This window comes from Gymnoscopelus microlampas (genome assembly GCF_963454915.1).
Source record: "Gymnoscopelus microlampas genome assembly, chromosome: 8".
Classification (NCBI taxonomy): domain Eukaryota; kingdom Metazoa; phylum Chordata; class Actinopteri; order Myctophiformes; family Myctophidae; genus Gymnoscopelus; species Gymnoscopelus microlampas.
In genome coordinates, this window is record NC_139945.1 from 4,169,113 (window position 1) to 4,191,364 (window position 22,252).

At 43.8% G+C, this 22,252-nt stretch overlaps 1 protein-coding gene across 2 annotated transcripts; it reads left to right on the plus strand.

The window, feature by feature from the left end:
- The first annotated feature begins 964 nt into the window (after positions 1 to 964).
- xaf1 (XIAP associated factor 1) lies at positions 965 to 12,750 on the plus strand. 2 transcript variants are annotated; one of them, XM_084065194.1, is made up of 7 exons: positions 965 to 1,083; positions 4,084 to 4,219; positions 5,010 to 5,066; positions 5,386 to 5,662; positions 6,650 to 6,717; positions 10,487 to 10,768; positions 12,577 to 12,750. In XM_084065194.1, exons 1-7 carry the CDS (start codon positions 1,046 to 1,048, stop codon positions 12,607 to 12,609), a joined length of 891 nt encoding a protein of 296 aa, XP_083921320.1. In that variant the 5' UTR covers positions 965 to 1,045; the 3' UTR covers positions 12,610 to 12,750. The 2 variants fall into 2 exon arrangements, with proteins under 2 accessions (XP_083921320.1, XP_083921321.1); XM_084065195.1 differs by having other exon boundaries at positions 5,386 to 5,629.
- Positions 12,751 to 22,252: the final 9,502 nt, after the last annotated feature.

The window sequence follows — 22,252 nt, forward strand, 5'->3', positions numbered from 1 at the left end:
ATTGATCAAAATAACAATTCTTTTACATTCTCTAAATGTGTAGATTTCTTGTAAATTAAGTATTGTTGATGTTTAACAATAATTTAACTCTTGAGAGAGTAAAATGAAACCAAATGGACTCGTAAGGGTCCATTTGGTTTCATTTTACACTCAAGAGTTAAAGATTACTGTATAAGGGTCAATTTGGTTACCAACTCTCCATCAGTTAGCTGGGGACCACCTGGAACCCCCTCAAGGACCACTGAAGGGGTTCAGAAGGGGGTCCGTGGCTAATTTGAGGGTCCTTGACATTAGAGGGCTTGAGAGCTTCAGTCAGTCATACAGTAGTAGCTAAGCCCTGAAACATGACTGTCTTATAACAGTCATGACGAAACTTCAACCTGGTGTTTGCACTTTCTCCATTTACAGCCCGTACATCTACATAAACGTTCACATTTCTAATATAAAGTGCTTATCTCATGGCCATGGATGTTAGAATTATGTACGGATCCTCAAAAGTACCCTTATCTTCCGTATTGTTCAACAAAAAGCATTTTAATCCAATTGGTGGCCATTTTCTCATAGTTAAAATGTATCAGAGTGCAATACACCTCAAAACCGATAGGGTCGCGTAGTTGAAAGCATATAGCAAAAATGGCCACCGTTCGGATTACAATGCTTTTTATTGAACAATACGGAAGATACGGGTACTTATGGGGACCCGTACATACTTTTAACATCCGTGGCCCACGAGGTGTGCACTTAACATTAGAAATGTGAACGTTTATATAGATGTACGGGCCACACATGGAGAAAGTGCAGACGAATGTCATGTGATCCATGGCCGCTAAGTAGTAGCTCAAACAAGAGAAAATATGGTATGCGGCGACACCCTGTGGCCAAATAACGCAACAATAACAGCAGCTGGTTTTTAATTTCAGTTTCATTTCGTGGTAAAACAGGAGTTAAATCCTCTGATCCAGCACTGTCAACACAACCCAGAGAACAGATCTATAAACACCTGGGGCTGGAAAACACTACTTTAGATCTAACAGACCGTCTGGAAATGGACAGCAGACAAACAACACGAGTCTGTGGTCAATGGTGAGACTTTTTAATCTTCATTTAAAGTTATTAATCTACAGGTGTTTGTAACAGTGATCCTGCTTTTCATAACGCCTTGAACTTTGTGACAGAAAGATCAGTGGTGGGAAGTAACTAATTACATTTACTCAGGTACTGTACCTTTAGGTACAATTTTGAGGTATGTTTTACTTTACTGGAGTATTTCCAATTTTCAGTACTTTTACTTCTACTCCTCTACATCTCAGAGCTTGTAGATCTGCTATTTTTTAAATATTTGTTTAGTGCACTTGTCTTTGAACTAGTGTCATGGGACATTCTGCACAATGAGTACTTTTACTTTTGGTACTTTAAAGTACATTTTCATACCAATACTGTAGTACTTTTACTCAAGTGCATTTTGAACTCGAGTTAAATGCACTTGAGTATTTCTACATTGCAGTATTGATGCTTTTGCTTAAGTAAAGAACGTGAGTACTTTTACCACCACTGCAGAAGATCAGTAACGTTACTAGGCATTAATCTACTCTTACAAAGTTCATACTGTAAGTTACTAACTTACTTTATGAAACAGGACGTTGTGTCTGTCTGTGACACAATTTAATTTGCAATCGAATAATATTATGCGCACCTATAGCCTTAGATAAAGATGTATTTTTTATCGATTTAGATATTTTTATATCTACCTCTTAAGAGTCTTAAAGACCACTCCCCATTGCGCCCTGAACTTTGACCAGTAAAGCCCGTATTTCTCCAAACATGTACAAATGCAGAATATAAGGTGCTTACCCGCTTTCCCGAAATGTTAACTAGGTGTCCGGAGTGTTTGTGAAATGTATTAGTCCATATTATTCGATAAAGAAGTGTTTTAATCCCGTCTGTGGCCGATTCTATTGGAAGTTCCTACTTCCTACCTAATGGGCCGTGATGACAGGGCGCATCCGGTGAAAGCCGGAATTACACTCAATGTAAACAGGAAGTAAACGAGAGGGGAAAATGAGGTTCGGCCACAGACGGGATTGAAATTCTTCTTTATTGAATAATATGGACTAATAAATTACTCCGGACACCTAGTTAACATTTGGGCCAAGCGGGTAAAGCACCTTATATTCTGCATTTGTACATGTTTGGAGAAATACGGGCTTTACTGGTGACACTCCAGGGCAAACTGGGGGTGGGTGTGGTGCTAAGACTCTCGTAGATACGAAATAAAAGTCAGACGGGATAAAATACGATAGTCTTTAGATATTTTTATATCTACCTCTTAAGAGTCTTAAAGACCACTCCCCATTGCGCCCTGAACTTTGACCAGTAAAGCCCGTATTTCTCCAAACATGTACAAATGCAGAATATAAGGTGCTTACCCGCTTTCCCGAAATGTTAACTAGGTGTCCGGAGTGTTTGTGAAATGTATTAGTCCATATTATTCGATAAAGAAGTGTTTTAATCCCGTCTGTGGCCGATTCTATTGGAAGTTCCTACTTCCTACCTAATGGGCCGTGATGACAGGGCGCATCCGGTGAAAGCCGGAATTACACTCAATGTAAACAGGAAGTAAACGAGAGGGGAAAATGAGGTTCGGCCACAGACGGGATTGAAATTCTTCTTTATTGAATAATATGGACTAATAAATTACTCCGGACACCTAGTTAACATTTGGGCCAAGCGGGTAAAGCACCTTATATTCTGCATTTGTACATGTTTGGAGAAATACGGGCTTTACTGGTGACACTCCAGGGCAAACTGGGGGTGGGTGTGGTGCTAAGACTCTCGTAGATACGAAATAAAAGTCAGACGGGATAAAATACGATAGTCTTGATAAGGCTAATGCTAGAGAGAGAGAGAGAGAGAGAGAGAGAGAGAGAGAGAGAGAGAGAGAGAGAGAGAGAGAGAGAGAGAGAGAGAGAGAGAGAGAGAGAGAGAGAGAGAGAGAGAGAGAGAGAGAGAGAGAGAGAGAGAGAGAGAGAGAGAGAGAGAGAGAGAGAGAGAGAGAGAGAGACGAGACGGACGGACGGACGGACGGACGGACGGACGGACGGACGGACGGACGGACGGACGGACGGACGGACGGACGGACGGACGGACGGACGGACGGACGGACGGACGGACGGACGGACGGACGGACGGACGGACGGACGGACGGACGGACGGACGGACGGACGGACGGACGGACGGACGGACGGACGGACGGACGGACGGACGGACGGACGGACGGACGGACGGACGGACGGACGGACGGACGGACGGACGGACGGACGGACGGACGGACGGACGGACGTGTGTGTGTGTGTGTGTGTGTGTGTGTGTGTGTGTGTGTGTGTGTGTGTGTGTGTGTGTGTGTGTGTGTGTGTGTGTGTGTGTGTGTGTGTGTGTGTGTGTGTGTGTGTGTGTGTGTGTGTGTGTGTGTGTCAGTCACACCCACCTGAGGAATTCCCAAGCGATGACATAATATTATGTTTAGTGTTTAGCTTGCTGTAGCTTTCATAACCAGTGAAGTTCACCGCCTAAATGTTCACTGAGTGAACATTTAGGCGGTGTAAGGGACTGGACGTTATTTACCGGAGGGGGGGGGGGGGGGGGGGGGTGATAATAGCGGGTCATGTTTGCATGTTTGGAATTGTAACAGCTGAAATCAATAATATATCAAGTATTTCGATATTAACCTGTGGGCCACATTAAGTGAAGGTGGGGGCCGCATGTGGCCCCCGGGCCGCCAGTTGCCCGTGTATGATATAAAACAACCCATTTAGCTCCTACAATAATAAAAATCACACCCAGTGTGAAGTGAGTGGTGCCTTTGATGATGATATGTGTGTGTTACATTATTGTATGTTACATGTTCTGCCTTATATACACTTTGTAACTGGCTGTATCTGACTGCACTGGCAGTGTTTTAGTCCTTTGTGCAAGGCATTCTTGTACTTCTGTTTATGTGGACATAAATAAATAATAATAATAATCATAATGTGTGTGTGTGTGTGTGTGTGTGTGTGTGTGTGTGTGTGTGTGTGTCATATACAGTCACAAAGAGGTGGCCGAGGACAACTTCGCCCTGCACGAGTCCCACTGTAGACGCTTCCTCATGCTGTGTCCCGACTGTAACGACACTGTCCCTAGAGACCAACTGGACCAGCACAGACAGGACCAACACACACAGGTAACACACGCGCACACACAGGTAAAACACACACACACACACACACACACACACACACACACACACTGGCCCTCATTTATCAACGCGGTGCAGACCAAATAATGGGCGTACGGTGAGATCACCGCAACTTTCGGCATTTATCAATATATCCTCAAGTTGCCTTAGGCCTACGGTACGCTGAGATCTCACGTCTGGTCGAGAGCAGTTGTAGACGTTGGCTGCACCCGTTTGTTCCATTGTAGACCTGCGGAGCAGCATTGTCTGACTGTCTGACAGGCATCTGGACACATGTATCCACTCCAAAATGTATTATCTAACACACTAATAAATAATCCCTGTGAAACAAACTGCTTTAACAGTCATTCAGACGAGATTGCAGACCTGGCTGCATTGGCTATTTGAAAATAGCAGATCTACAAGCTCACAACACGCGTTGTGAGCTTGTAGATCTGCTATTTTCAAAATAGACGAGCGCTTATGCGAGAGCATTTTCGGGAGTTTGGACCGGCGCAACTCTTTCTTATTGGCTTTTCATGATTTGTTTGGTCGTAATCTGGTTCTTCATGTTGTAAAATCGGGGCGTTTCGAGAATATTTAAGGGCGTGTTATTTAAATGACGCTTGTTTTCAGACGTGAGATTTATCAAAGCTCCGACCTAATGTACGCTAGGATTGGCTGTATAGGATTGCTGCATAAATTTGACTTTGACATTGCCCTACGGCTGAATTTATGGACAAAAATACACAAATACTGTGTGTGTGTGTGTGTGTGTGTGTGTGTGTGTGCGCAGGTGAAGTGCATCCTGTGCAAGCAGAAGGTGGAGCGTTGTCGTCTGGTGGATCATGAGGTAAATGGTGTTTGTTTGTTGCAGCTGATGTCACGGCAGCAGTGTTGTTGTGAAGTCGTCTTGACTTTACAACAGGGACAAGTAATCGCAGATTGAGGCTTTAAAGGGCTAGTTCACCCCCAAAATGACTTTTTTTCTATGGATTAGTCACCCCATGGAGAATTCATGGAATGTTTTTGTCGCATTCCTAAGCCAATAATTTGACGACAAAAAAAAAGAAAAAGAAGAATCACGTGGGGGCCCCCCATGGGGGTCCCGACCCACAGGTTGAGAACCACCACTTTAGTCCATGTGTTCCCTGTCTGTGTCTCTCTCCCAGTCAGATGAGTGTGAGGAGCGCTTGGTGTGCTGCGAGTACTGTGAGCTGGCGGTGCCGTGGCGCGCGCTGGAGGAGCACGGCGTGGCGTGCGGCAGTCGCACCGAGCGCTGCGACGACTGCGGCCGCTACGTCACGCTGAAGGGCCGCCCGGAGCACGCCCAGACGTGTCCCGACATTTACTCTGGGTCCAACGGCCGGAACGCCGTCCACGATACGACCGGCAGAGATACGGCCGACAACAACGGTACGGCCAACAAAGACACTGCTGACGACGACGGTAAGGGAATACAGCCTCGACCCCCGTGTTGTCACTGTTGGGCGGAAACCTTGTAAATCCGTTTTTAAACTTGCCATGTTTATTTGTTTTTCCATAAATTAATGCCCTACGCCAGGGGTGGGCAACTTTTATGATGTAGAGGGCCACTATATTTCCACACTCACTCGAGAGGGCCACATTGCTTATACTGTCCGGCAGAAACCTCTTATCTCCGTGTTTTAACTTTTTTTCGTAAATTAATGCCGTACTTCTATGTCACACAAAAGTAGCAAAAGTAGCCGATCTACAAGCTCAAAACGTGCCGCATTGCTATGAGTTTTGAGTTTGTAGATCTGCTATCTTTGCTATTTATTAATTGGAATCCAGAATTATTTTTGCCATTTTTTAATTGGAATCCTGAAAAGGAAAATGCCTATGTAATTTCAAATGCATTTATTTATACTTATGTTAACTTTAAGAACTTAAATAAAAATACATTGGACATTAAAAAGACAATAGAATTGCAATACTAGTCATTAAGCTACTAATATAGACTGAATCATGACTATAAAACATTTGATTCTGTTGAATGAATGAACAATTAAAACTGCAAAACAAAGGGTATTTATTAAATATAGTATATAATATAATTAAATATTCCACTTTATTTTCACAGAATGAAATGTTTTATGGTGACTGGCCATGATTCACCATGAGCCTGGATGGCTTGATTCTAGGCTTAAAATAATGTATAAAAAAAAATAAGATACAAAATTTATAATAATGAAAATAGTCAATTTACAAACTCAAAACGCAGGGCTGTAGATAAGCTATTTTCACTATGTGTTGTGTGATGAAGTATAAGGCCCCAATTTTTACAAATTAAACCATGGTTCTTGTTGTTGTTGTTGTTGTTGTTGTTGTTGTTGTTGTTGTTATTATCATCATCATCATCATCATTATTGTTAGTATTATCATTATTATTAATTTGATCATTCTCTTTTCCAGAGCAAATATCGGTGAATTGTCTGACCTGCCAGAAACCCTTCCCAGCAGAGGAGATAGATGAACACGAGGTAAACCTTATTCTTAGGTTTTTATCTTGAACTTTTTTCAGCATCTATTCTACACTGTAAAATCCCTAGTGTTACTTTAACCGTGAGAGTGTGCACATGTAACCAAATGAAGCCTTCTACAAAACAACCTGGCAAACGGACAGTCGCTGTTTTAAAATAAATCTTATCTGCGTGCCATAAAAAAAAATCTGATTTTAAAACTAGTCCTAGAAGGTAGGAAGGCAGGAACATTTTATGTTCAAAGCTAAATGCATTATATAAATGAATTGAGCAACTAAAGTAGTTATTTAACACATTAAGAACGGGAAAGCATCTGTTTCATTTTAGATTTTAGCTATAGCGTGTGTCGCGATTCTTTAAAAAATTGTGAAAATGTGTGCAAATCTTTGGATATATGTATTTTTTAAAGCAAACTGTTTTTACTCAAATCTTAAAATATTTTGAGGGTCTGCAGCCAAATACATATCATTTTGCAGGTCCTGGATGCATGAAAAAGTTTGAGCATCACTAATATAGTAACGTATATACTGTATATACAGAACATATGTTTTTTTCAGACATTTTTCAGGATTAAGAAGACATTTGTAGAATCAGCCTCAGGTCTTAATGGGTTAATACAACTTATCATATTATGACTCTATCATAGAATACAACAGCCTACGTATATGGTTCACCATTGTTTTTGTTATAGTTGTGGAGTGGACTTTGCCATCCACTTGAACGGTGTCTTTTTAGTTATAGTTACAGTTAGGGCTGTCAAAAATGTACATTGATGATTAATTGTCCCTCAAATAATTGTGATTAACGATTTAATTATGTCTTTGGCGTTGTTTTTCTGGGTTTTTTTTTTTTCAATTTATGTTTGCCTTTTAGGCTTCGTAATCAAATATTGCACAGGGCATATGACAAATAAATAATTAAATACAAAAATAAATTATTGACATATTTAATAATTGTATACATGTACAGTAAAAGTAGCAGAAATAGACTATCTACAAGCTTACAAAGCGTCACAAAGTGACACGTTGTGATTTTGTAGATCAGCTATTACTGCTACTTTTAATATTCTAAAAGATATGAACATTTTTGAGCGGTGTAGCCGCTCCTATAAGTGCGTGGTGAAAGTTTTTCTTTCCGTCATGAAAATGTGTCTTTCGCTGTACTGTGATTGGCTGATTGGTATTCAGACCCTTTGCTCAGTACTGTGATTGGCTAGCGAGACGCATGATGAAATCAATAACCTATAATATACTCATTGAAGTGATGTGACATTCCCATGAAACCTTCCATCGCTGTGATGACCACTGTTGTTTTTAAATAGCACCGCTCACTTCACACTGGGTGTGATTTTTTAACATGGAAACGATTATGACCATTATGCAAAAATAATTGTGATCATCTCAAATAATTACGATTATACGATTATGTAATAATTTTGGACAGGCCTATAGTTACAGTGCTTGGTATAAACAGCACTTTATGACTTGGACCGCGTGTGTTTTGTGAGAGGGACGGCAGTGGCTCAGGGGTAGAGTGGCCGGTAGAGCAGCAGGATGGAAGCCGTGAGGTTCCCAGTTCGATCCCGGGCTCCCCCAGAGTTAGTGCGGAAGTGTCCTTGAGCAAGACACTGAACCCCTAATTGCTCCTGATGAGCAGGTTGGAGCCTTGTAGTCCAGGGGCCAAGACATATTTTGGTACCACCTAAGGTGACCGTAAAGTTTTTGTATTTTTGTCTTCCTACATGTCTCTAGTTTATATTTTGGTATGATAACCCTTCCAATCTTGTAGCTTAATGGCAGTTATCACTACCTACCGGCTAATGTATCCGGTAGGAGACACAAAGTAGAATCTTTGTGTCTCCTACCCCCGGCATCAAATTATTGCGACAAAAAACAAAATATATCCATGTATTCAAGGCTTCATGGGGTGTGCAATTGATAACTTCTCAGATTTTTGGTGTTTGCAAAAAGACTGCTTTCCATAAGCTTGTAAAAGTTGACCCTCCTTCGGTCTGGGGTGGTCATAGCTGAATGGGTAGAGAGTCCCCCTGAAAAACTTAAAGGAGGAGTTCACCCAAAAAAATATTTATTTTCTATCAATTGCACACCCCATGAAGCCTTGAATACATGGATATATTTGTTTTTTGTCGCAATAATTTGATGCCCGGGGTAGGAGACACAAAGATTCTACTTTGTGTCTCCTACCGGATACATTAGCCGGTAGGTAGTGATAACTGCCATTAAGCTACAAGATTGGAAGGGTTATCATACCAAAATATAAACTAGAGACATGTAGGAAGACAAAAATACAAAAACTTTACGGTCACCTTAGATGGTACCAATTTGTGTTGAATATCAGTGCTGGCCCCTGGACTATTGTATGGTTTCCTCCTCCATCGATGTGTGAATGGGTGATTATACAACAGGTAGTTCCGACCAAGCAATCTGATTGGCTGAAATAGCTTTCTAGCCGTGCTTCAAACCAGCATGATAGCACGGGCCTAATCACATGAATAAATCACTCCGCACTGCAGTCCGCACCTGATTAGACCATAATATATGGCACAGCTGTGCTGTGACGTCACGCTGTCCCACGGTAGGGAAACAAACAGACAGTAGCCTGACCCACCGCCGCCACCGGAGAACAAACAGCTATGCAAAATGGACTATGTTGTTAATTTTGACTTAATACGAAGGTGCCGCACGGCAAAAATAGCCGATCTACAAGTTCACAACGCGTCGCCATCGTGGCGCGTTGTCAGCTTGTAGATCAGCTATTTTGGCCACGTGACACGGTCGTACGACGGAGCATATACATATAGCCTACTGGAATCAGCTGTGTTGATGAGACGGCGCCTCAGAGCGCTGCTACAGGGACTATTTAATGTCTCAGTCAAATAAACTCTTCTCTTTACAGGGAAATGGATAATAGCGAAACATTTTTATTATGAATTGCCCCACAATATGAATACATTTGGATGTGTTTTGTTGGTAACTGTTGTATAATCGCAATATTACACTCGAGGGTGCTTTACCTACAATTATTGGCACTTCAGTGATCGGCGTGCCAATAATGACGGTAAAGCACACCCTCTCGTGTAATATTGCTTAAATGTAATGCACAATCTATGTAACGAGCTTTGGATAAAAGCGCTGCTATATAAATGCACCATTTACCATTTTTAGAGTGTCGCTGTCCATGGTGCTGAAGGGTTGTTTTTGTCCTCTGTGGGTGCTTGTGCCCCACAGCCCATGTCTAAACTTCCCACAGCTATGTATTTAACCCATTTAGACCGGGAAAGAATCTGTGTCATTTTTAGATGTCTTTGGTTATTTAAAAATGGCAGATCTACAAGCTCATGAGCTTGTAGATCTGCCATTTTTGAAAAAAATCGTGAACATATTTTTGCAAATCTTTGAATATATATATATATATATATATATATATATATATATATATTTATTTTTTTCAACAAATCTTTGCTTCTGGGGGGTCCCTGGAACAAAATATTTTGAGATGGGGGTCCACTGCCAAATACATATCATTTTGATTTAAGTTTAAAAAAAAAAACTCTTAGGATTTAGAAGACATAGAAGATCGACAAGCTCATAGCGCGGCACTATGAGCTTGTAGATCTACTATTTTTGAATAGCCTAAGAAATCTAAAATGACACTGATGTGTTCCCGGTCTTAATATATTTAATATGATGCAAACGTATTGTTAACACAATGACTCATACACAATGACACGTGTTGTCTCCACAACTAGCTGGAGTGTGTCGCAACGTCCGGGAAAGAGGAGGAGCGAGAAGAAGAGGAGGAGGAGGAGGAGGAGGAAGAGGCCACGCCCTGGCTCATTGAGTCTCTGAAGGGGGCCTCCTTCTCAGACCGGCCCAGAGAGGAGGAGGAGGTGGAGGAGGTGGTGCAGAAGGGGGCCTCCTTCTCAGACCGGCCCAGAGAGGAGGTGTTGTTCCGGGGAGACCCCGACCAGATCAGTGCCTGTCCTCACTGTCACCTGGCGCTGCCCGTGGTCACACTGCGCTGGCATGAGGTACGTCTGTTACCAGGGGTTTTAGGTCTAGTACTCAGAAGAGCACCTGGAGATGTGACTTGGTGCGCACCAGGCCCGTTTTGTCAACGGGGGGGGGGGGGGGGGGAGGCTCTGCTTTAAAAAACAGCCGTTTTTTGCTGTTTCATTTTTCCCACGCCGTTTGGTGAACCCCCCAACGTTGGTGCTCTGTGCTGCGCTGCTTTTATCCGCCAGATTGGGACGTTCACGGCATATTTTGCATCATCACGGTTAGGGGTGTGCCGATATATCGTCCCACGATATATCACGATACGTTTTTGTGACGATATGTATAGTTTTGGAAAAAAAGAATATCGTTTTGAAAAAAAAAACTTTTTTTTTTCTTTCTTACAATAATTATAATCAGGCATGCAAACAGCCCTGAGGTGAAAAGGGTGACAACATGTTGTTGTTTTTTCGGGTCAGGTGTCACACTATTGCCCTATTTGGATTGAAAACGGCTATTGTAGCTGAAAAGCTACAAGTTTGCATGTCTGAATAATGCAGAAACTGAATTATTTGTTTGCATTTACTTTTTTCCTCCCCCATATATTTTCATAATAAAAAAAGTGCGTATCGTATCGAAGTTGTGAGCCAAATATCTAATTACGGTGCGTTCATCATCGGTGACGAGTGCCGCTAACAGCCGCTGCGTGCAGCGAGCTGCGAGTCGCAGCCTGTCTGTGTGTCAGGATGCGAGGCAACGCTCACACAATCACGTGCAGCATGCGTCCCCTCCCCCTGCGCCTAATGGCTGTACATATGGGGCCGACGCGTGCTTTAGCGTGATTGTGTGAGTGTGGCTTCAGGAAGTAAATTCCTAGCCTCGATCTCCAGGCTTTTAGTTTTTAGTTTTGCTAAAAGATAAAAGCTTGGAAATTCCTCTCACAGCTGTTGGTACGCAAAAGCGCCTCGCGTCGTCTGATGTGCAGCGCATTATTTATTTTTGGGTGCGCATGTGCACCTGCGCACCAGTTATGTGCCGGTTACCCCTGTCTATTACACCCGTCACAATATTACATAAACGCCTGGTCGCCTTCAGTGGTGGAAAAAGTACTCAAATTCTTTACTTAAGTAAAAGTACCAATACTGCAATGTAGAAATACTCTGTTACAAGTAAAAGTCCAGAATAAAAAAATATACTTGAGTAAAAGTACAAAAGTACTGGCATCAAAATGTACTGCATTTTGATGCCAGTACTGCATGAGCACTTTAAACCTATACAAATAAAATAGCCGATCTACAAGCTCACAACGCGTCACAGCTATTTTCAAAGAAAAAAAGCCAAATAAGCAACTACACTTTGGAAATAAGCTAAAAAGAAACGCAACCACCAATATTTTTTACAAGCAACTTGCTTATAATAAGCGGACACGGCAACACTGGTTGACTTTTGAAACGTTTGTTTCAGAGAGGGAGAGAGAGAGAGAAATTGAGAATGATTTAATGTCAATCATTAGCGTCTTGTCTCGGTCTCGCGCATATATCACGGGAGCCTTTCACGTTTTCGTGAGACGCTTGGAAAAAAACAAATGTATGTATTGGGTCGGGATCACATCGTGGTGAAATATCTTGTAAACAGTGAATCCCTGCCGCCGAGCAATCAATCGTGCGAGAATCACAACGATATATTTAGCCCGATTTCAAGAGAGAAACTTGTGCAATGCTTAACGATCTGTTCACTCGGCGACCATTTCAAATATCGTACAGTGTGTAGAGGTCTTTATTGTAACAGAATAAAATCACTTACTGCACCTTTAATGTGATCCTTGGTTCCTCTCTGTTTTCAGGCTAAATGTCAAATTCATGTCAACTTGAAATGAAGATGAAGATGAAGAGTATCCTCTGACAGCGGACCTCCAAGCATATGGATATGATAGCTTTGAAAACCCTGATCTGAAAAGCACTAAACTAACTATGAAAACGCAATTTGTCGATATCCGGTGTAAACCGTCTAAGTCCATTATCGTATAAACCTTCTAAGTCCATTAGCTCAAGTCCATTAGCTCACAACGCCTCGCGCTGCGAGGCGTTGTGAGCTTGTAGATCGGCTATTTTTGCCAAAGAGGTATAGGTGTAGAGGGAAAAAGAGCTGACCAAGTAAACAAAAAAGGTTTAATCTGAAACACAATTTTATACAATATAGAGGGGGTCCCTGCTTCATCTCAGCTAGGGGGTCCTTGGCCTGAAAACGTTGAAGACCCCTGAAGTAGGGAATTATTTGTTTTCCCTATAGAAAAAGAAAATTCGGCATATGAAAAAAAGAAGTTGACATATGGAGATGCAAGGTGTCTTCCTGACAGCAAAGATAATTAAAAGAAAAGTTATTACAGTACCATTAACATATTGATTGATTGATTGAATACATTATTAGTCAAAATATTTAAACAGCATGGAGGTACAGTAAAACAATAAGTAATAAGTAATGGAAGATAAATAAATGTCTAGTGTGTTAAAATGTGATTTTAAATCACTGATTTTGCATTAAAGATGCACTACAAGTTATGCCATTGTTTTGTGAGGCTTAGGGTGCAATGCTAGTGCATTACTATTAGTGACTTGAAGGCTAGCCTAACACTTGCTAAATAAATAGCTCAAACTACTATCTAAAGCACAATTTGCTAAGCTAATGTGGAACCGTTAATGTGTTCAAATGGAAAGAAAAAAAAACATTTGTGTTCTGTAATGTTTACGTTTGTTGTTTACTTTAGTAGTAATGTTTACTGAGGACAGTATGCATTGTCTACAGTAGAGCAGGACATAAGATGTTAACAACTGAAACGCTATATGTCATTGTCTGCTGCTGTAAATATTAGGTATTCACAATTAAAACCGTTTAAAACATGTTCTATCATTGCATTGTCTACGACTGCTACTTCAAACACAAACTAAAACACAGTACACTCCTGAGCCTACTATCTTTGTTTTGGGCTTCATCTGTGCTCAGTGGTGTAAAGTAACTAACTACATTTACTCAAGTATTGTACTTAAGTAAATATTTGAGGTATTTCTTTTACTTTACTAGAGTATTTCCAATTTCCAGTACTTTGACTTCTACTCCACTACATCTCAGAGGCAAATATTGTACTTTTACTCCACTACAATTGTTTGAAAGCTTGAGTTACTAGTTACTTTGCAGATATACATTATTATATCATCAAACATACATTAACCACTTTAGCCCTATTTTACACATAGGCGACTTGAAAATAGCAGATCTACAAGCTCACAACGCGTCGCGATGCGACGCATTGTGAGCTTGTAGATCGGCTATTTTCAAAGATTTTGTACCTTTACTTTAGTACTTTTGCTCAAGTAACATTTTTTAACACAGACCTTTTACTTATAACAGAGTATTTTTATATTGTGGTATTGCTAGATAAGATAAGAGCAGTGGGGTCCGGGGTCCTTGAGGGGTTCCAGGGGGTCCCCAGCAAAGTTACTTTCATACATGAATAGTTTCAAAATCAGTTTAACCACTTTAACCCTAAATGCAACTTGTGAGCTTGTAGATCAGCTATTCTCAGAAAATCTTAGAAAATACGACTTAACACAATGAGTGCCATAAACGGTAACGGTTTTATACGTGTGGCGCTAAAACGAAAACTTTGGGATCATCCAAGGAGTTTCTGAGAAGGAGAGGCCGGATGTGGATCCATGTCAAAAATCCTTCCGGTCGGCCTTTCCAATGTTATCTCCTTGACTAAAAGCTTAATATCTCCATTTTTAGCGGTGCCAACCGCTCTATACGTGGCTTTGACTCGGTGTCTGTGTGTCTGTGTGTCTGTGTGTCCGTCTGTGTGTCCGTCTGTGTGTCCGTATGAGCCCGGGATGAGCACGGCAAAGAAGCAACACATACAAACACACGCACACACACACACACGGACTTGGAGATTGCCTATGCCATCTCTCCTCTCATTTGCCACACGTGCCACCGGTTATCAAAGAGGGGTCCAGGGACCCCCAGGGACGTCCGCCCGTATGAGCACGGGATGAGCACGGGATTTGAAACAGCTATAACTCCAGTTTGCAGCATGCCACCAAGTCCAAATTTGGTATGTGGATTTAGACCACCAATACGGGCCGAGCATGAATTGCTCAAGCCCCGCCCCCTCTGTCTTCCCATTGGCTGGCCTTTAAACAGCCATAACTCAAGTTCGCAGCATGCTACGGAGTCCAAATTTTGGACATGGACTAAAACCACCAATAGGTACAAACTGTAATTAATTAAGCCCCGCCCCCTCTGTCTGCCCATTGGCTGGGCTTTAAACAGCCATTATTCCAGTTTGCAGCATGCTACCAAGTACAAATTTGGTAAGTGGACTCAGACCACCAATAGGGACGAACTGAAATGAGTGAAGCCCCGCCCCAAAGGCACCGCTTCCTTCACACAGGGTGTGATTTTTTATTAACGTGGTGGAAGCGAGCCGTTTAGTCGGGACCCTCCGCCGTCTCGCACGCACGCTTTGTTTACATGCACTTCCGCGTCGGGGCTTCTACAGCACGAAACGTATCAACGTAAGTGGATGGAAGAAATGCTGGCACTGAACGTATAATATTTTAATAAACCTCTGGCACCCAATGTGTTAACAGGGTTAGAACAACACAAATCTGGTATGAGAGTCTCCTGGCACAAAATATTCACAGTAATCCAGCTTGACAGCGTGACGCGGGTTCGACTCCCGACTCCGACGACCTTCGCTGCGTGTGACCCCCCCCCCGATCTCTCTCCCCAATTTCCTGTCAGCCTACTTTCCTATCAATGAAGGCAGAAAAAGCCCCAAAAAATATCTTAAAAATATATATATGTTCAGATGAGGGTCTGCGACCAAATACATATCAATGTGGGACTCCTTGAGAATAGTGTTGAGAACATTTTGATTCAGTTTTAGTCATAGTCTTTTGAATCAAATTATATTTAGTTTTAATCATATTTTAGTCATCCTAAACGTTTTACCGTTAGTCTAGTTTTAGACGACTAAATATCATAAGATTATAGTTGTCTAAATCTACAGTAGATTTAGTCGACTATAATGTATTTTGGGAAGCCTTGATGGTGTTGTAATGGCTGATTTTACACTTTTGTTGCATGCTGAAAATAGCCGATCTACAAGCTCACAACGCGTCGCAGCACGACTCGTTGTCAGCTTGTAGATCTGCTATTTTCAGAGCGCAACACCTGAGCGCAACCAAACATAAAATGACTTGTCTCTTAGTTCTACTGGATCTCTTCTCCACTAGATCCCTAACTAACATTTTAGTCTAGTTTTTTTTTTTTTACGAAATTGTCAATATATTTAGTTTTAGTTTTAGTCATCATAGCTTAGTTTTTATTTAGTTTTTATGTAGTTTTCGTCAGTGAAAAAAGGTAGTCGACTAATATTTTTCGTTTTAGATTTAGTCGACGAAATCAACACTGGTTAATAACCACTGTGTAAGAGAAGCATGCCAGTCTGTGGTTCGGGTGTGGTTCACCCACATAATGACTTATTTTCTATCAATTACACACCTCATTAGGCCTTGAATTCATGGAGATTGTTTAGCTTTTGTCCCATTCCTAAGCCAATAATTTGATGACCAGTCTCCGGTAGAAGACTCAAAGAGTCCCCTATTTGACCGATGACCCGGTCATCAAATTATTGGCTCAGGAATGCGACCAAAATAACTAAAAACGATTAATTCAGGGGGTGTGTAATTGATAGAAAATAAGTATTTGTTTGGGTGAACTAGTCCTTTAACCCTAACCTCACAGAAACTATGCCTCAGCCTAACCTCAAATCCACGTCCACCGAGGCGAAACAACGGGAAAAGAGCGAGTCCGAGAGTCTGTTGCATTACACGGGAGGCAATCTGGGAACCCATAGTTAAAAAAGGGGGGGAAAAGCGCCGTCTGCTGTTCTTTTCCTTTGAATTTGACTCTGGGGGGACCTCCCAATAGAATGTGGATAACAGGATGTTGGCCGTTGGGTCCGCCTTCAGCCCTCCACTTTCGGTCTGTGTATCTTTGTCTACATTCCTAACAGTCCTAACCATACACGTTGTAACAGGAGCTCCCGACAGATTCAGCTGCGGAGCTCTGAATCTGTCTTGAGAGATTACCCGGGAGGGGCACGCGTTCCCAAGAGGCATCGTCCTAAAACGGTCAACCAAGTGAAAACAAACAAACAAACAAACATACACTGTAACACAAGCTTGTACATAAAAAGAGGTTACCGTTCTGCGTTGCTCATTTTGGATGGTCTGTGCCGCACGACAATGCTCCATCTGAGACACGTGTCAAAGGTTTTTAACACGTCTTACCTGATTGACTCCTGCGTGGCTACAGCTGTTGTAAACCACTGGTTCTCAACGTCGGGTTCGGGGACCATCCGGGGTCTGTTACAGATGTTGTAAACCACTGGTTCTCAACGTCGGGTTCGGGAACCATCCGGGGTCCGTAACTCGGAAACCTTACGGGTCCATTTGGTTTCATTGTACACTCACAGTGGATTTTGCTTAGATTAGGGTTCCAGTCTAGTTTAGTTCAGTAATTATTCTCAACCTTTTTTATTTCAAGGACCCCCCAGGTTGATGTGCATTAGTCCACGGACCCCCCAATTGACTTTTGTTCTGCTCATTTGCTGATTAGCGTCACATACTGAAACTGAGAGGAAAATGAACAGAGGTCAACCAGCAGCCGCTTGCTCAGCATGAACCTAGAAACCCAAAACAACAAAAGACACTGCTAACACAAACACAACACATCAATACAACATGTGCCCAAGGATTCAGCCCAGTCAGAGCCTCATTGACTCCCATTAGAAAATCAAGGTTAAACATTTCCAAAAAAATACCTGTAGGCAGCTATGTAGCCTTCAAATTAGGTTTAAAGTGGTCTCCATACATGGGCATGTTATGTTTGTGATGCCCACCAAAGTGATCTCCATCCATATACGGTCATGTTATGTTTGTGACGTCCACCGTGCGACGCCCATTGTCCACCGTCACGCCACAAGATGTGGGGAGCTACTTCTTTGGCCTTTACTGGCAGCGTGTGTACTAGACATATGGCTCTGACCGGTCCAGTGGATTTTGAGATTAGCCCGGACAAACGCACACGGAACACAGGCAAACCAATGCGTAGATGGCTCTATACTGGTCTAGACAGCCACCTTACCCTTTACTCTGTAGGTGGTCCCAAGGGGCCCCACTTGCCAGGGCTCCCTTGGAAAAGAGATTTATAATCTCATACTCCTGGTTAGATAAAGGTCAATTACAGATAATGAGGATTTGGGTGCCGTCGGCTTTGAGTCTGAGGTCATCAAGGAGGCCTCTCTTCCTCAGAAATTCGGAGTATACCTCGTGACATTTCTTGTAGTCCCTCAAGCGCTCCTTTGTGTCCGGCGGTTGGCTTCCCCTGTCCCTTTGAGTCAAAGTGCGTGGGGAGTTGGGGAAATGCTTTCCACGGAGGCCTTTCCTCTTCTCGTGGTTTGAAGAGCCCCATTTTGTCTTCAGGCTGGAACTGGCCCCATGGAGAGCCAGACTGGAAGCCTGAGTTTGACAACCGGCCCGGGGAGAAGACATTTTTTTCCAAATCGTTGCCCGAGGAGGCATCGCCGGTGACCAGCTGGTGGTCCAGCAGTCTGACCTGGTGCTGGAAGATCTGTTCCTGGACCCCCCACAGCGAACGCTTCATCTTCTCCCTGCGCGTCACCATGCAGGTCAGGTTCCGCACCCTCTCCAGGTCGTATCGCAGCAGGGTGAAGAGCTGGAGGTGAGAGCGCTCCAGACTCTCCTCCTCCTCCTCCTCCTCGCCCTTCTTCTTGGGCGGGAGGAGCGTCCGGTTGAAATTGGCCGTTCGTTTCAGCTTCCAGTACTGGAACACAAAGTCCACCGTCTCCTGAGACAGCTTGAGGTGATGTGCCACTTCCTCCACGTCCACAGACTGGTAGAAGTCCTCCAGTTCCTGGACAACGGTAAAGGAGCTAGAGGAGGACTTGTTCCAGTCTTGTGGAGGTTTGTGTGGCTTACAGAGGTTCACCCTCTTCTCTTCCTCGAAGAAGTCCTGCTCCACTTCCTCAACGAATGTACAGGAACTGGAGGAGGACTTCTTCCAGTGATGCTGACGTTCGTGTGGCTTGCAGAGATTCACCCGCTTCTCTTCCCACTGCCGGCTTCTCAGGTCCGAGCCGGTGGGACGTCTGGAGAAGGGGAGACCTGGAGGAGCAAAGGAAGAGGAAGAGATGTCCTCCTCCAGTTCCTTGTTGAAGGACCAGGAACTGGAGAACATGTTACTGTCTTGCAGAGGTCCTTGCGGAGGTTCTTGCAGCTTGCGGAAGTTCTCACTCTGCCGTTCCTGGAATAATTCCTCCTCCTGTTCCTGGACAGAGGTCCAGGAAAGGTCTTGCCGAGGTTCTTGCAGCTTGCAGAAGTTCTCCCTCTGCTGTGCCTGGAATAATTCAGAGGTCCAGGAACAGTCCTGCAGAGGTTCTGGTGGCTTGCGGAGAGATACCCTCTTCTCTTCCTGCTGCCGGCCGTTCAAGAACCCCTGTTCGCCGGTGGGAAGCCTTGAGGAGGGGAGACCTGGAGGAACAAAGGAAGAGCACAAGATGTCTTCCCTCACCCTGCCTCTTTTGTCTCCGTTTCCCACCTCTTTCTCCTCCTCCTCCTCCCCGCCAGAGTCTCTGGCCTCGCTGCTCCCCTGCAGCGGTCCAGAGTGTTTGGGCCAGTGGGATTCGAACTTGACCTCGTCCTCCTCAGTCAGGACGCGGTCCATGTCCCGGTCGGAGCCCCGGCCACACGTCGCGCGGAAGGCAGTCCGGCGGCTTTCCGCCGAGCTCTGTATACACGCCCCTGTCGTCCTCGTGCGCGGCCACAGCTGAATGGGTAGAGAGGCCGCCCAGGAAAAAGAAGGTCCCAGGTTCCATTTCTGGCCCCGGCAATGTTTCGATGACTCCTCACTGCTCTCCCCCGAGTGCTCAAAATGACCACCTGAGCAGCCATCAGATGGGTGAAACGGAATTGCCCCCATGGGATTAATAAGGTCTACATTATTATTATTACTGTTATTATTATTATTATTATTGTTATTATTATTATTCTTACGTCCACAGCTGCTCACAGTCTCAAACTCCTCCATAACTCTCTCCATGGTGATCTCGTCGAGCGGCGGCGTTCCCATCTTGGCAAACTCCGCGTTGACGACCAGCATCCAGGCCGCGTCTCCCTCGTCCAGGTCGTAGCGGCACGTCCTCTTGTCAGCCGGCGACCTGACATCCACACGGCCCAGAGGCTGTGAGTGCGACAACGGCGCCCCCCTGATCAGATCCTTAGGCTGAGCGAACGCGACCTGCTCCGGCCTCTCGGCCAGCGTGCGGACCACCTGCTGAGGGATGGACTGGGGGCTGACGGGGACCTGGACCGCCTTCTCCCACTCCGACCTCCAGGGGTCGGCCAGGATGAAGTACTCCTCCGGGCTCAGCTTTTGGGAATCGTGGAGCTTCATGGCGGTGATCAAGTCTGTGCGGAAAACCTCGGAAGGTTGCTTTTCCTCTCTTCTCCCGGGCCGTGATTTAGAGCGCTTGGACCAGCACGTGGCGTCTCCTCCACTGCTGCTCGGCGCATGCCTGCTTCTCATGATTGTGATTCCTATTGGTTATTATTGCTTTGTTTTAAAAGTGTTCAGGGGAAACAAACACGATCAAATAAACACGGGAAAACGTGTTCTGGAAACCTCCACCTTTATCGCTTAGCTTAGCACGTTAGCCTGCTAATGTTAGCTATTAGCTTTTAACTGGCTAATAGCTTGCTTAAATGCCTGCTAGCAGCTAAGTTAGCATTAGATGCTGCTTGCACAGTGAAGTAGGGCCAGTTGTGTTTCAAAAGAGATGCAATAGCTGTATACTAGGAGAACATGTCATGAAAAGGTTCTGTTTGAATCTGATGTAATTGAGTCGCTGTCATGGGTGTTGAGTTGGATTTGACCAGCGTTCACAAGCCAAACATTGGTGGCTTGTTCTCCTATTTGCCTGTTTAGAAAGTCCTTATATGCTGCTATGGCTCCTGATGTCAGTGTGTCATCTTGTGAAGGTCACTAGAAGACGGTGAGTCGGTGAGAGTTTGTTCCCCTGCATTGGGGAACAAACTAAATGGCTCTAATAAAGGCGTGGCTTCTTGAGGACATGAATGACGTCAGACATCTATGACATATCCCAGTGAGCCATAGTCAGCTATTAGACCTCCGTCTAAAACTGGGTTATAACTGGTCTAAAAGTGAATGTGTTTTAAGCGTCTGTATATAGACGTCTATATTATAGACGTCTATATTATTAGACGTCAGTTGTCTATATATATATAGATGCTTAAAAACAGCTAATCAACGTCTAGGCTAAGAATAGACTTTGAGAAAAACTTTTAGACCAGTTATAACCCGGTTTTAGCCTAGCCGTTAGATGTATTTTAGACATCTAATAGCCCAACAAATAGCCCATTGACCCTGTCAAGTCAATGGGCTGAAACCTTGGCTAAATATGCAGTCATTCTTCGCATATTATGCGAAGCATGACTCAATATTTAGCCAAGTTTCAGCCCATTGACTTGACGGGGTCATCCCCACAGATATAGAAACCTAGATACCTCATTGGCCTCTGCAGTTCATTGGAGCGACATGCTTGGTATGGTGGCCACCATATTTCCGGGGGGAACGGGCACTGGCCAATCACAGCGTGTTGACTACTGGCCAACCACAGCGCGTCTTTTTCAGGACTTGTCAGAATCTAGTTGTCCCGCCCCCACCTGCCTCTGATTGGCCTACTGAACGAACGCCCCCTTCTGTGACGCACACGGAAATTTCCAGCTGCCCCCCAGAAGCGGAAGTGCGTCCGCCATACATACGCTTCAGAGCCAAACGAGGCGTCTACCTTTATATGTCTATGGTCATCCCTATGTTCCCCGGGTTCTATGTTCCCCACTCCCCAGCTACCTTAGGGTTTAGGTTTAGTGTTGGGTTAGAGTTAGGTAAGCGGGGAACATAGAACCCGGGGAACATAAAACCAGGGGAAAATAGATACGTTCCCGACTTGGCCACTGAAGTAAAAAATTAAATCCCAAAAATGTTATACTTTGGCTATTAAAAATTAGCAGATATACAAGCTCATAGCGTGGTACTGAGCTTGTAGATCTGCTATTTTTGAAAAAAATATCTTGAATATATTTGATTTTTTTTTTTTTTTAAGTGAACATTTGTAACTCAAATCCTTGCTTCTGGGGGGTCCCTGGAACAACATCTTTGAATTGGGGATTCACGGCCAAATACATAATAATAATCTTGGGGGTCCTTGACATGAAAAAGTTTGAGTTTCTCAAGCTTTGCAGGCCACGACCCCCCAAAATAATCATATTTGCACTGGGGACCCCCTCCCCCTGACAAGCACTTGGAATTGTAGGAGTTTCCACAGATAAATGGCAGGCGTTGTGAGTTTGTAGATC

Coding starts and splice junctions, on each gene's coding strand:
- xaf1 (XM_084065194.1), top strand. CDS start 1,046: ATGGACAGCAGACAAACAACACGAGTCTGTGGTCAATG. Junction 6,718..10,486: donor AGGAGATAGATGAACACGAG/GTAAACCTTATT, acceptor CTCCACAACTAG/CTGGAGTGTGTCGCAACGTC. Junction 10,769..12,576: donor TCACACTGCGCTGGCATGAG/GTACGTCTGTTA, acceptor CTCTGTTTTCAG/GCTAAATGTCAAATTCATGT.